General features: G+C 49.3%; 1 protein-coding gene across 8 annotated transcripts in view; it reads left to right on the top strand.

The window, feature by feature from the left end:
- Window positions 1-13,257, top strand: part of usp45 (ubiquitin specific peptidase 45) — a 191,370-nt gene that overhangs the window by 29,090 nt on the left and 149,023 nt on the right. For 7 of the 8 annotated variants that reach the window (XR_013576634.1, XM_078542307.1, XM_078542308.1 and 4 more), the window contains exons 4-5: window positions 3,033-3,136; window positions 11,785-11,882. The exons of the other annotated variant lie outside the window; for it this stretch is intronic. Coding sequence is in view for 6 of the 7 variants with exons in the window: in XM_078542307.1 (XP_078398433.1) it covers window positions 3,033-3,136; window positions 11,785-11,882 (202 nt within the window). In the remaining variant the exon portion in view is untranslated. The remainder of the gene's footprint in view (window positions 1-3,032; window positions 3,137-11,784; window positions 11,883-13,257) is intronic. 8 annotated transcript variants of the gene reach the window in all.

The following is a 13,257-nucleotide window of genomic DNA, read 5'->3' as shown; positions in this document are numbered from 1 at the left end:
CTGGTCCTAGCACGGTTCAAGTGAAGCCCAGCCCACTGGAACAGCTCCCTTCTCCCCCAGTATTGGTGCCAGTGCCCCATGAACTGAAACCCATTCCTCCCACACCAATCTTTGATCCACGCATTTAACTCCTTCATTTTATTTACCCTATGCCAGTTTGCCCGTGGTTCAGGTAGTAATCCCAAGATTATCACCTTGGATGTTCTGTTTTTTAATTTAGCTCCTAACTATTCAAACTCTTTCAGCAGAACTTCCTTTCTAGTCCTATCAATGTCATTGGCACCAAAGTGGACGACGACAGTTGGATCCCTCCTCTTTCACCCCAAGTTCCTCTCCAACTCTGAGGAGATGCCCTTAATCCTGGTACCGGCAGGCAACACAGCCTTCGGGACTCATGCTCATGGCTGCAGAGAACAGTATCTATCCCCCTAATTATACTGTCCCCTGCCACTACTACGTTCATATTTCCGCCTCCACTTGAATGGTCTGCTTTTCCCCAATGCTGTGGTCAGTTCGCTCATCCTTCCTGCAGTCCCCACTCTCGTCCACACAACTTGCCAGAACCTCGTAAATGGGTCCCCATTTCTTCTTCACCTGCAGTCACACCATCCTATCCCTGATCACAGACCAAATTTGAATCACCTAATCTGAGGAGTGTGACCGCCTCCTGGACCAAAGTGTCCAGGTAACTTTCCCCCTCCCTGATGTGGCGCAATGTCTGCAGCTCAGACTCCAGCTCCTCAACTTGGTTCCATAGGTCCTCGAGCTGCAAATGCTTACTACAGATCTGTTCGCTCTGGATCACCTTGGTGTCAAGCAGATCCCACATGCTGCAGCAGCAACACATCTCCTGTCCTGCCATCACTATCATATTTTATTTAATTTATTAATTAATTACTCTAGTATCCCTGCTCTTTACACTTCATTGTAATTTTTTTTACACACCAGTATCGATCTTATACTTAACGAGCTCTTTTTAAGAAATAGAGAGAAAAAAAGGACTAGTGACCTAAACACAACACCCTTACTTTTACTTTAAAGTCTAGAAATACTCACCAATCCCATTCATCAATCAGCTGCTTTCCCTGCACTCGCGTCACGTTGTGTTTCGTGAAGTCATGCTGCCACTGGTCTCACTGCAGGTAGGCCTCTCGATCCTTTTATCCTTTCCCGCTCACCCCTCACTCAAAATATACTATTTTGAGCCTTAGGAGCGGAATAAACTTTAATCACTTAGCAGATACCCACCAATTAACCAGCTTCTCCTCTTGTAGCAGACCAAGAATCAATTCCTGGAGGCTGAAAAAGTTTAGGCAAAAGGATAGTTGCAAAAATGCCAAATTTCAATAATGACAACAATTTATATTGCTTAAGAGAAAGGTGCCGAATGTTCGGTAAGTTTTCTGATTGGAGGCATTGCCATGGAGAATGCACCAGGGAACTATTTTGCAGGCAAAAGGAACATATCTAGGCATTCTGCCTTTTTGAATTAAACAAAAGCGTGGGGGTTAATAGTTCCCTGGTGCATTTTCCATATCAATGTCTCGACCAATCAGAGGAAACTTGCCAACCAATCAGCATGTCTCTTTTCAGCAATGCTCAAGTTCTGTAATATCAAGCGACTACTTAAATTCAGTTACATAAGTGAGACACACCCTTCCCTTAACACATCCCTGCTGTCTGTCTTGGATTAACCAGTTCCTTTCTAAATGATGAATTGTACTGTCCCTAAGAATTTTTTTTAATGATTTTCACACTACTGAGGTTAAGCTGGCTGGCCTATAATTACTTGGTCTATCTTTTACAATAATGGTACAATGTTAGCTGTCTTCCAGTCACCTGGCATCTCACCAAAGCCAGAGATGATTGGGAAATGATTGACCTCTATCACCTAGAAGGACAAGGGGAGCAGATGTATGGGAACACCACCACCTGCAAGTACTCCCTCCAAGCCACTCACCATCCTGACTTGGTACTGTATTGCTGTTACTTCACTATCACATGCGTCAAAATCCTGGAACTCCCTCCCTAATGACACTGTGTCCTGACACTTCATGAGCTGCAGCAGTTTAACAATTCTGGTCACTACCACCATCACAGGGACAATTAGGAAGAGACAATAAATGCTGGGCTTACCAACGATGCTCACATCACATGAACACATACAAAAGGACAAAAAGCAGGGGTGTGGAACTAAGTGTGATTTCTCTTTCAAAGAACCAGCACAGGCATGATGGGTTCTAAGGCCTGCTTCTGTGCTGTAGGATTCCATGGGGGCAATTTTATGGTCCCGTCATGGCGGTGGCGGGGCTGTGAAATGTGGCGAGCTGATCAAAAATCCATCGACTTCGGCGGGACTGGAAAATCTCGCTGGCAGGAAGGGGCCGGAAAATTCCACCGCATGATTTTGTGATTCCTGCCCTTGCTGACCTACATTGGCTCTTAGACCCCCCAGCACCTCCAATTTAAAATTCTCATCCTCATGTTTAATCCCGTCATGGCCTTGGTCCTCCCTATCTCTGTAACCTTCCATAATTTCTGCACTTCCCACCTGTTCCTCCAATTCTGGACTTGTGTGCATTCCCTATCCCTTTGCCTCACAATGAGTGACTGTGCTTTCAGCTATCTAGGCCCCATATTTGGAAAAGTTTAAATTTTCTGCCTCTGACCTCTCTCCTCCTTTAGGGCCCTTCTTAAAATCCAGACTTTGAGTTGGGCATCATACTTCACACTGCTCTGTCTTTAAGGCTTTTTGTTACCTCCTAATATCTTCTCCTTTGGACCAGCATCCATTTTTGTCTGATTACACCTCTGTGAGGCCTTTCCACATAAAAGAAAGTTGATGTTGTATCAAACAGTAGTTGAAAATGCTATCTCAAGAGTTCAAGTGAAAGTGTGAAAATTTGCTGTGTTCACTATTCTGCTTCACCGAATTATGCTGGCAGCATCAAAACCTGTTGTAAGTTAAGACTAGCACCTTAAGAGACTCTCACATTTTTAGATTGATTATGCATAGTGTCTCTTACACTTAGGGTTGCAGTCAAAGCTCACAAGGTCAGCATTCTTGGAAGCATTTCCAGACTACTCGCTTGGACCCACACTGTATTGTGATCAGTTTGGACACGTGGACTGTTTGGTAAGGAAATACAAGTAATAATAGTGTTATAAGTGCAATTCATTCATTATCACAATTTTCACAAGCATAATTTTAATGTACCGTTGTAAAATGAATGAGCTTACGTTACACCCTTTTCCCTGCTTGTTTAATTTTCTGTACGTCTTGTTAAAGCTGGTAATTTATGGTGGGTATAGGTCTTGTAGCAGTGTCAACAGATTGGGTAGCATCACAATTAAGAGCATTCTAACATAAAAGTTAGGAGGGGGAAACCTAGATGATTTTCTTCTTGACCATGGGGTCATTGAAGTCAATTGTCATACCAATGATTGAACTGAGGGCCTTCCCTTATCATCAAGTGTCATCAATGCTGTACATTATTAACTGAGTTACCAAGGAACTGCACTGCATGCAAAACTTTTTTTGTTGACTAAAAATTTAAAAGTTGCTTAAGTTTTTGTCAGTTTATTTTATATTTCTTTCTACATTTCTGTTTGAGGTCTTGTACAAATAATTTGCTTAACTGACACCTAAAAAGTGTACTGGCATTCTCAGGATTCCTGACCTATTTATTCTGCAGAATGGTGTATCTGTACATCTCTAAAAGATCAGTACTGAAGAAAACACCCTCTATGGGAGGAAAAGACCAGGCATCTTGGCAGCACTAGACAATGAACAGTACTGAAACTGGAAATTTGTTGTTGCACTGGCATTCACATGGTTTCCCAGCCCTTTCTTCCTGTTGAAATCATTGACCTTTCCGTCTTTTCCTTTAGAACTGAATTTGGAATGATTTATCTAAAATGGCTGTTGAAGCCATGACTCATTTTGAAAGAGAATTGGATAATTATTTGAAAAGGAAGAATGGAAAAGGATACATGGAAAGTGTAGCAACATGGAATTAATGTAAATAGTTCAATTTGAAGAACACCAGTACAAAGAATCATACTGTTTTCATAAGTTGCTCAGTGCATTGGTTGTAATAGACAATTTACCTTGTGAAGAATCACAAGCCTGACCTGGTGTCCTGCAGCTTTATGTAAATCTTCCTCTAAAGTTTTTGCTTCTTAGGCTTTTTAAATTTTAAATTACATTTCCTTGTTTACAGTTGTAAGCCAAATATATATTATGGATCCAAAAGCAGAATACTGGGGATGCTGAAAATGCTGGAATTACTCAGCAGGTCTGGCAACATCTGTGGAGAGAGAAGTAGAGTTAAGGTTTCAGGTTGATGACCTTTCATCATAACTGGGAAAAGTTAGAAATGTAATTGGTTTAAAGCAAGTGAAAGGGGGAAGATGGGAAAAAGAAGAAAAGGGAAGGCCTGTAATAAGGTGGAAGACAGGAGATGTTGAATGGAATGTTAAATGTTGAATGGAACACTGCAAGAGGGTTCCAATGAAGCTCAACATAAGCTCAGCGAACAGTCTCATCTTTTGATTAGGTACTTTATAGTTTTCTGGACTCAACATTGAGTTCACCAATTTCAGACCATAATCTCTGCTCCCATTTTGTTTCCTTTTGCTTTGCAGGTTTTGGTTTTAACTCATTTTTCTCTTGTTTTTGCTTTTGAATGACAACTGTTCATCATTCTGCCATTCTCACCGTCTCTTAACACATCTTTTGTTTCTCTATTGGCCTTTTACCACTCCCTTTGGCCTGCGCCACTAGCCCTTTTGTCATTTAATTTCTCTGTCAGACCTTTCTCTTTCTTCTTTTTCCCCACCCACCACTACATACAAACATGTGAATTGGGAACAGGAGCAGGCCATTTGGCCCCTCGTGCCTGCTCTGCCATTCAATAAGATATTGGCTGATCAGACTGTGGCCTCAGCTCCACGTTCCACCTAAATCTGATAACCTTAGATTTTTGACTATCAAGGGAGTCAATCTACCTCTGCCTTAAAACTATTCAATGGCTTCTCATCTCCTTCTTAAATGGGAGATCTCTTATTTTTAAACCACAGTAAGCCCTCACAATAAGTTGTGCTTGCATTCCTGAAAACCGCGACTTTAAGTGAAACAACTTTGATTCCTATGGGAACTCATTCCGGCTTTAACAATGCAAATCATAAGTTTCCTTCAGACTTTTCTTGCTCGGAAAAACCAATGTACTAGATGAAATACTATTCTGTACATGTGCGGCACTATGCATTCCTAGCTGGAATAACTTGCAAAATAAAATAAATCACTGAATATAACAGAAATACTATACACTTTGAAATTAGCCACTGTAACACTAAATCACCCAAACAAGTCCCGAGTAGCACAGCTTGTGTCTCACCCACAGCCCTCCTGAAACTCGGCACAACTTTTTGCTTGCTTTCTTTTACCACTCTGTATGAGTATGTTTTTCTCCCTCTTCTTTCCTACTTTGTGTCTCTCCCTCTCGCTCTCTTTTCCCACTTTGTGCCTCTCTCACTCTCCTCTCCCACTCTGTCTCTCTTTCTCTCCATTCCATCTGTCTGTCTGTCTCGCTCTCCTTCCCACTTTGTGTGTGTCACCCTGTCTCGCCGATCACACTTTATCGCGCTCTCTCCTTTCCCATTTTGTCTGTATGTCTCTCTCTCGCTCTCTCTCCTTTCCCTCTGTCTCCCTCTTGCTCTCCTTTCCCTCTGTCTCCCTCTTGCTCTCCTTTCCCACTGTCTCCCTCTTGCTCTCCTTTCCCTCTGTCTCCCTCTCCCCCACCGTCCCCTGGGTCTCCCTGGCCCGCCGTCCCCTGGGTCTCCCTGGCCCGCCGTCCCCTGGGTCTCTCTGGCCCGCCGTCCCCTGGGTCTCTCTGGCCCGCCGTCCCCTGGGTCTCCCTGGCCCGCCGTCCCCTGGGTCTCTCTGGCCCGCCGTCCCCTGGGTCTCTCTGGCCCGCCGTCCCCTGGGTCTCCCTGGCCCGCCGTCCCCTGGGTCTCTCTGGCCCGCCGTCCCCTGGGTCTCTCTGGCCCGCCGTCCCCTGGGTCTCTCTGGCCCGCCGTCCCCTGGGTCTCTCTGGCCCGCCGTCCCCTGGGTCTCTCTGGCCCGCCGTCCCCTGGGTCTCTCTGGCCCGCCGTCCCCTGGGTCTCTCTGGCCCGCCGTCCCCTGGGTCTCTCTGGCCCGCCGTCCCCTGGGTCTCTCTGGCCCGCCGTCCCCTGGGTCTCTCTGGCCCGCCGTCCCCTGGGTCTCTCTGGCCCGCCGTCCCCTGGGTCTCTCTGGCCCGCCGTCCCCTGGGTCTCTCTGGCCCGCCGTCCCCTGGGTCTCTCTGGCCCGCCGTCCCCTGGGTCTCTCTGGCCCGCCGTCCCCTGGGTCTCTCTGGCCCGCCGTCCCCTGGGTCTCTCTGGCCCGCCGTCCCCTGGGTCTCTCTGGCCCGCCGTCCCCTGGGTCTCTCTGGCCCGCCGTCCCCTGGGTCTCTCTGGCCCGCCGTCCCCTGGGTCTCTCTGGCCCGCCGTCCCCTGGGTCTCTCTGGCCCGCCGTCCCCTGGGTCTCTCTGGCCCGCCGTCCCCTGGGTCTCTCTGGCCCGCCGTCCCCTGGGTCTCTCTGGCCCGCCGTCCCCTGGGTCTCTCTGGCCCGCCGTCCCCTGGGTCTCTCTGGCCCGCCGTCCCCTGGGTCTCTCTGGCCCGCCGTCCCCTGGGTCTCTCTGGCCCGCCGTCCCCTGGGTCTCTCTGGCCCGCCGTCCCCTGGGTCTCTCTGGCCCGCCGTCCCCTGGGTCTCTCTGGCCCGCCGTCCCCTGGGTCTCTCTGGCCCGCCGTCCCCTGGGTCTCTCTGGCCCGCCGTCCCCTGGGTCTCTCTGGCCCGCCGTCCCCTGGGTCTCTCTGGCCCGCCGTCCCCTGGGTCTCTCTGGCCCGCCGTCCCCTGGGTCTCTCTGGCCCGCCGTCCCCTGGGTCTCTCTGGCCCGCCGTCCCCTGGGTCTCTCTGGCCCGCCGTCCCCTGGGTCTCTCTGGCCCGCCTGCCCCTGGGTCTCTCTGGCCCGCCTGCCCCTGGGTCTCTCTGGCCCGCCTGCCCCTGGGTCTCTCTGGCCCGCCTGCCCCTGGGTCTCTCTGGCCCGCCTGCCCCTGGGTCTCTCTGGCCCGCCTGCCCCTGGGTCTCTCTGGCCCGCCTGCCCCTGGGTCTCTCTGGCCCGCCTGCCCCTGGGTCTCTCTGGCCCGCCTGCCCCTGGGTCTCTCTGGCCCGCCTGCCCCTGGGTCTCTCTGGCCCGCCTGCCCCTGGGTCTCTCTGGCCCGCCTGCCCCTGGGTCTCTCTGGCCCGCCTGCCCCTGGGTCTCTCTCTCCCGCCTGCCCTTGGGCTCTCTCCCGCCTGCCCCTCTCTCCCGCCTGCCCTGTGGCTCCCTCTCCCGCCTGCCCCTCTCTCCCGCCTGCCCCTCTCTCCCGCCTGCCCCTCTCTCCCGCCTGCCCCTCTCTCCCGCCTGCCCCTCTCTCCCGCCGCCTGCCCCTCTCTCCCGCCTGCCCCTCTCTCCCGCCTGCCCCTCTCTCCCGCCTGCCCCTCTCTCCCGCCTGCCCCTCTCTCCCGCCTGCCCCTCTCTCCCGCCTGCCCCTCTCTCCCGCCTGCCCCTCTCTCCCGCCTGCCCCTCTCTCCCGCCTGCCCCTCTCTCCCGCCTGCCCCTCTCTCCCGCCTGCCCCTCTCTCCCGCCTGCCCCTCTCTCCCGCCTGCCCCTCTCTCCCGCCTGCCCCTCTCTCCCGCCTGCCCCTCTCTCCCGCCTGCCCCTCTCTCCCGCCTGCCCCTCTCTCCCGCCTGCCCCTCTCTCCCGCCTGCCCCTCTCTCCCGCCTGCCCCTCTCTCCCGCCTGCCCCTCTCTCCCGCCTGCCCCTCTCTCCCGCCTGCCCCTCTCTCCCGCCTGCCCCTCTCTCCGCCTGCCCCTCTCGCCCGCCTGCCCCTCTCGCCCGCCTGCCCCTCTCGCCCGCCTGCCCCTCTCGCCCGCCTGCCCCTCTCGCCCGCCTGCCCCTCTCGCCCGCCTGCCCCTCTCGCCCGCCTGCCCCTCTCGCCCGCCTGCCCCTCTCGCCCGCCTGCCCCTCGCGCCCGCCTGCCCCTCGCGCCCGCCTGCCCCTCGCGCCCGCCTGCCCCTCTCTCCCTCGCGCCCCGCCTGCCCCTCTCTCCCTCGCGCCCGCCTGCCCCTCTCTCCCTCGCGCCCGCCTGCCCCTCTCTCCCTCTGTGTCTCTCTCTCTCTGTCCCTTCCGTTCCCTCTCTCTCTCTGTCTTTCTCCTTCCCTGCTCTGTCTGTCTCGTTTCTCATTCTGTCTCTGTTTATGTCTCTCCAGAACTTGAACCCCTTCCTGATCGTTTGTAGGGGTAATGCCTCTGTCCTGTGGGGTGCCGCACAGGGAGCCGGGGGGAAGACCGCATAAGGAGACGGGGTGGGGGGTGCAGGGCGGCAGAGGGCCACGCAAGGAGTCAAGGGAGAGGACCGGGCAAGGAGTTGGGGAGAGGAAGGACCACACAGGGAGCCGGGGTGGGATGGCCACATGGGGAGCCGGGTTGGAAGGGGACCGCACGGAGTCGGGACGAGAGGACCATGCGGGGGCCCGGGTCGGGAGGGCCGCGCGGGGAACCGGGTCGGGAGGACCACACAGACTCGTAGACGTCTACAGCACAGAAGAAGGTCATTCGGCCCATCGTGTCTGTGCCGGTCATCATAGATCTGACTACACTAATCTCATTTTCCAGCCCTTGGCCCATAGCCCTGGAGGCTATGGCAATGCAATTGAATATCTAAATACTTCTTAAATGTTATGAGAGTTTCTGACTCAACCACTCTTTCAGGCAGTGAGTTCCAGACTCCCACCACCCTCTGGGTGAAAAAATTTCTCCTCAACTCCCCTCTTAGCCTTCTACCTCTTACCTTAAAACTATGCCCCCTGTTATTGACCCCTCTACTAATGGAAAAAGTGCCTTCCTATCCACCCTATCTATGCCCCTCAGAATCTTACACACCTCTATCAGGTCCCCTCCCAACCTTCGGTGCTTCAAGAAAAACAACCCCAGCCTATCCAATCTTTCCTCATAGCTCAGACCCTCCAACCCAGGCAGCATCCTGGTAAATCTCCTCAGCACCCTGTCCAGTGCAATCACATCCTTCCTATAATGTGGTGACCAGGACTGCATGCAGTACTCCAGTTGTGGCCTAATAAGCGTTTTATACAGTTCCAGCATAACCTCCCTGTCTTGTATTCTACGTCTCAGCTAATAAAGGCAAGTATCCCATATGCCTTCTTAACCACCTTATCTACTGCCCTGCTACCTTCAGGGATCTGTGGATATGCACGCCAAGGTCCCTCTGATCTTCAGTACTTTCCAGGGTCCTACCATTCATAGTGTAAACCCTTGCCTTGTTAGCCCTCTCCAAGTGCGTTACCTCACACTTTTCTGGGTTGAATGCCATTTGCCACTGCTCTGCCCACTTGACCAGTCCATGGACATCGTCCTGCAGTTTACGGCTATCCTCCTCACTATTTACCACCCTACCAATTTTCATGTCATCCGCGAACCTCTTGATCATACCCCCTACATTTAAGTCCAAATCATTTATGTACACCACAAACGGCAAGGGTACCTGCACCGAGCCCTGTGGAACCCCACTGGAAACAGACTCCCAATCACAGAAACATCCCTCTACCATCACCCTCTGCTTCGTGCCTCTCAGCCAATTTTGGATCCAACGTGCCTCTTTGCCTTGGATCCCATGGGCTCTTACTTTCTTGACCAGTCTGCCATGAGGGACCCTATCAAAAGCCTTGCTAAAGTCCATGTAGACCACATCAAACGTATTACCCTCATGAACATTCCTGGTTACCTCCTCAAAAAATTCGATCAAATTTGTCAAACACAAACTCCTCTTAACAAATCCATGGTGACAATCCCTCAGAATTCTTTCTCGTAACTTCCCCATCACCAAGGTTAGACTGACTGGCCTGTAATTTCCTGGTCTATCCCTTCGTCTCTTTTTTAATAATGGGACAACGTTAGCAGTCCTCCGGTCCTCTGGCACCTCACCTGTGACCAGAGGGGATTTGATATCTCTGCCCTTGCCTCCCTCAACAGCCTGGGATACATCTCATGGGAGGGAGCTGGGGGCAGGAGGGCCGCTTAGGGAGCCGGGGGTGGGAGGGCGCGGTGGGAGCTGGGGGAGGGTGGGGGTGGTTGGGCGCACAAGGAGTGAGGTGGGTGGGGTGCAAGCTAGGAGCCTGTTTGCGGGAGGTGGGGTGGGGAGGAGGCAGTGTGGGGGGAAGGTGGCTTCGCACGGAGCTGGGGTGAGGAGGTGCTGCACAAGGAGCCGGGTGGTGCCAGAGGTCCCGCTCTCCTCTCCCACCCCCACCCCGAGTTACTCATAGTTCCTCACCCAACCGGCGGCCAGCGGCTTGAGCCAGGATGGGCAATAAATGCTGGCCTCGCCAGCAAAGCCTACATCCCATGAATAAATAAATAAAATTTAACAGAACAACCTCTCCACATTTTCCTAGCACCCTGTCCTTTCTAAATGTCACGTATCCTTGAGTATTCAGGTCCCAGTCTTTGTCACCCTGCAACCATGTCTCTGTAATGGCTATCAGATCATGCATATTTATTTCTATTTGTGCTGTCAATTCATCTGTTTTGTTATGAATGCTATGTGCATTCAGATACGGAACCTTTAGTTTTGTCTTAGATTCTTGTAACCTCTGAGCTTATCTGACCTTAGTTTTGTACACTCTGTCCCACCCCCCTCACTTGTTTAAAACTTCTTACACTTCTAACTCTTCCCAGCTCTGATGAAAGGTCATTTTTAGCCCTTCTGATGTCTCAACTATCTCCTTCACTATGATTTTGGTAGCATTTTCTTCCTTGGTAAATACAGATACGAAGTAGTCACATAGTACTTCAGACAGGCCCTCTGCTTCCTTGGGTAAATGCCCTATTTTTTATATGCCAATGGAAGACCTTTGGACTCCCTTTTATTTTGGCTGCCGGTCTCTTCTCATTCTCGGTCTTTGCTACTTTTATTTCTTTTTCCATTCCTCCCTCAATTTTCTATATTCAGCCTGGTTCTCATTTGTATTATCAACAGGACATCTGTCATTTGCACCTTTTTTGCTGCTCCCTTTTACTCTTTATCCCTTTCATCATCCAGGGTGCTCTGACTTTGTTTGTCCTACCTTTCCCCCTTGTGGGAACATACCTTGCCTGTACCTGAACTATTTCTTCTCTAAAGGCAGCCCATTGTTCAATTACAGTTTTGCCTGCCAGTCTTTGATTCTAGTTTTCCTGGGTCAGATCTGTTCTCACCCCATTGAAATGGACCATTCCACCATTAATTATTTTTATTCTGGATTGCTCCTTGTTCTTTTTCATAGCTAACCTAAACACTATGATACTATGATTGCTATCCCTTCAATGCTCCACTACGTTCACTTCGTTCTCCAGAAAGAGATCCAGCAATACCTCCTTCCTTGTTGGACAGGAGACATATTCCTCTGAATGCACTTCCGAAACTCTTCCCCCAACTTCCCTTTGCACTATTGCTATCCCAGTTTATACCATGATAATTAAAGTCCCCCCTTATAATTATTCTATACTATAGATCTATTGGAATATGAGATACTTAATTCAGAGTGTGTTTCATCTATAGTGCTTTTTGATATGAAAGTCAGAAAATGAAAAGGCTGTATTTTTAAAATAAATTCTGTACAGAATTTAATTTTTAACATTGTTTATTCTAAATCTCTTAATTTCACAGGTGCTATGAGTGCGGTGTGGAATTAATACCATGCAATAAAAAGGTTCTTGCTCATTTGCTGGATTTTCTGCAAAAGCATGCTACTAAGACCCATTCAGGTAAAGCTTTTTGCATGTATCACATTCAATGCAGCTGAACTCTATTCAGATGTAATTTGCCCAATTAAAGGGATACTTAAGGGAATTTAGAACGTCTGAGATCTAATTACATAATCTATATTTTGTTATATGTGGAAAACAAACTTCACCTATGTCGGACCTGAATCAGAAGTTAAATGAATGTTAGAACATTTTGTTGGAAATGGACAAACTGCTGCAAGTTATACCGTTCAAATTCAGATTTTAATTTTCTTATGGCTGTCATCTGATTATATCTCTACGCCAGTGCAGTAGGATGGCCGCATATTAACTATGACAGAGATTCTACTTAGTAATACCTGTCATCAAATCTGCTTCAGATTTTATTGGGGCTGTATGACCAAAAATAGAATATTGCAGCAGATATTCTTTCAGTGTGGAAAAACTGTTGTAAGTTCTTTCTCTTTTATACAGATGAAAGAACTTTTGCAATTCCTATAATTGGTGAGATTGTCTTTGTTTACTAATGCTTAACCCTACAGCAGTCTTCCCCATTATATCATGTTCTTAAGGTGAGCATTGCATTTGGTCAAATGTTAATATTTAAACTATTTTTGATATACCTTTTTGTAGAAGAGTAAAATTTTATTTTGTTTGAATTTTTTCAAACCATCACAATTGTCCTTCTGCCTTTTTTTCTGTGTAGCATTTACTGTGTAAGACATAGATAGGCAACATGCTCACGAAAATCTCTGGTAACAGCAATCTAAATCTGACTGTTTCTGCTTGAAAGTAACTCGAGCTGACTTGTTTTTGTGTTTCACTTCCTTCTACTTGGCAAAAGTAAACCTTTTACTTGTTACCTTTATCTAATAATACAGGCAAGAGCCTATAAACTCACTATTTGGAAACTGTCAGCCAACAATTGAGGTTCAAACACTATGTTTAAACTTATAAATACTAAAATCACGAATCCAACTCTGAAATATGGGCACCCTACAGCAATAGGTCGAGGCATGAGGCTGCTTTTCATAGGAGAAAGGACAGGTGCATTAAATTATATACAAGTTAAATATGTTCTCCGTATCAGACTGTAAACAGATAGTGACTAAGTATGTCTCTTCGGCTTACCGGGAGCAGTGAAAATGACTACTTATGTTTTGTGATGCATGATTCTTATTAAAGGCACCAGACTAGTATTTGAAATTGTCGGGATTTTTTTGCATATATGTTATGTTGCTATTGGCTCTCATGGAAAGCAATTGATCTTGAAAAATAGGTTAATGGTTAGAATATGATGCTGGATGACTCCCAAGTGGCTCTGCACTACTCTAGTGAATCTCAGCGGTATTGATTTGCTAGGTATAAGGTGTACCTGCCCTACCTGTTGATTTAT

Source organism: Cetorhinus maximus, chromosome 5, assembly GCF_964194155.1.
Source record: "Cetorhinus maximus chromosome 5, sCetMax3.hap1.1, whole genome shotgun sequence".
Lineage (NCBI taxonomy): Eukaryota > Metazoa > Chordata > Chondrichthyes > Lamniformes > Cetorhinidae > Cetorhinus > Cetorhinus maximus.
This window is presented reverse-complemented; position numbering and strand designations above follow the sequence as displayed.